Here is a 1447-nt window from a genome sequence, read left to right as displayed (position 1 = left end):
CCCATGAGATAAATGGGAATCTCCAAATATTGAATATTTAAGATTGGAAATCAAAGTGGAATACTAGGAAGACAAAAAGGGAAAAAATTGATATGAGAGAGAAGAAAGCTTAATAAAAGTAGTTAAATTGCATAGATAAATGGAAGTCAAAGAAATAACAATTCCAAAAATAGGTAAAAAGAGCAAGTTCTAACTTCAAAATATGATTTTAAAAAAATCACAATTTATGACTCTGAGGTTTTGAGCCCTGCAATCAATGGCAATTTTTCAGCCCCAGGATAATTATCCCTATTATAGTTTCCTTCCCAAATAATATTTTCAGAGCCTTTTTTATGTCTTTATTCCTCAGACTGTAGATGAAGGGGTTCAGCATGGGTGTGACCACAGTGTACATCACAGAGGCTGTTGTAGCCGAGAGTGAGCTGTGGGTCTCAGCAGAGCTTAAGTACACTCCCAGGACTGAAAAATAAAATAAGGAGACAATGGAGAGGTGAGATGCACAGGTGGAAAATGCTTTATATTTTCCCTGAGTTGATGAGATTCCATCTATGGCGGAAATTATCTTAGAGTATGAGTAAAGGATAGCAGCAAGGGAACCACCACCCAGCAGCACTGCTGCAAAATACATCACCGTGTCACAGATGAAGGTGTCAGAACAGGCAAGTTGGACAATTTGACTGGTTTCACAGAAAAAGTGGGGGATTTTCTTGTTTGTGCAGAAGGACAGCTGCACCACCATAAAGCTTTGTAGCAAGGAGTACAGGAAGCTCATAATATAAGATGAAAGAACCAGGAGACCACAGAGCCAGGGATTCATGATGACCATGTAGTGTAGGGGGTGGCAGATGGCCATAAACCGGTCATAGGCCATCACAGACAGGAGGAAGACGTCCAATACCCCAAATAATAAGTAAAAATACATCTGGATGATGCAGCCTTCATAGGTTATGGCTTTTCTTTGAGTCTGGATGTTCCACAGCATCTTTGGGATGATGGTGGAAGTGAAACAGATATCTACAAAGGACAGGTTGGAGAGGAAGAAGTACATGGGTGTGTGGAGGTGGGAGTCTGAGCTGACAGCCAGGATGATGAGCAGGTTCCCAAACACTGTCATCACGTACATGGAGAGGAAAATCCCAAATATTAGGGGCTGCAGTTCAGGTTCATTTGGTAATCCCAGAAGAAGAAATTCTGAAATTTGTGTGTAATTACTTGTTCCATAAGGTAGATGTGACAACTAGAATATAAAAAAAAAATATGACTAAGTATCATACATATGGTAGTATGTTACTAACATAGGTGAAATGTTACAATGACTATTTTGAAATTAAGCAATATATATGTATATATAAATACATATACATATATACACACATATTATATATATATATTTCTGGATACCATCCCTTTAAAGGGGTCTTTGTGACTTCTGTAAGTTCTTGTCTCA

The 1447-nt window shown here is 38.4% G+C and overlaps 1 protein-coding gene across 1 annotated transcript; it reads right to left on the bottom strand.

The window, feature by feature from the left end:
• Positions 1-253: 253 nt before the first annotated feature.
• On the bottom strand, positions 254-1183 carry LOC130836125 (olfactory receptor 7A10-like). Its single transcript, XM_057708097.1, has one exon. The coding sequence runs from the start codon at positions 1121-1123 to the stop codon at positions 254-256; it is 870 nt and encodes a 289-aa protein (XP_057564080.1). The 5' UTR covers positions 1124-1183.
• Between the last annotated feature and the right edge of the window lie 264 nt (positions 1184-1447).

Source organism: Hippopotamus amphibius, chromosome 15 (assembly GCF_030028045.1).
Source record: "Hippopotamus amphibius kiboko isolate mHipAmp2 chromosome 15, mHipAmp2.hap2, whole genome shotgun sequence".
Classification (NCBI taxonomy): Eukaryota; Metazoa; Chordata; class Mammalia; order Artiodactyla; family Hippopotamidae; genus Hippopotamus; species Hippopotamus amphibius.
The sequence above is the reverse complement of the archived record's forward strand: the minus strand, read 5'-3'. Positions and strand labels throughout refer to the sequence as shown.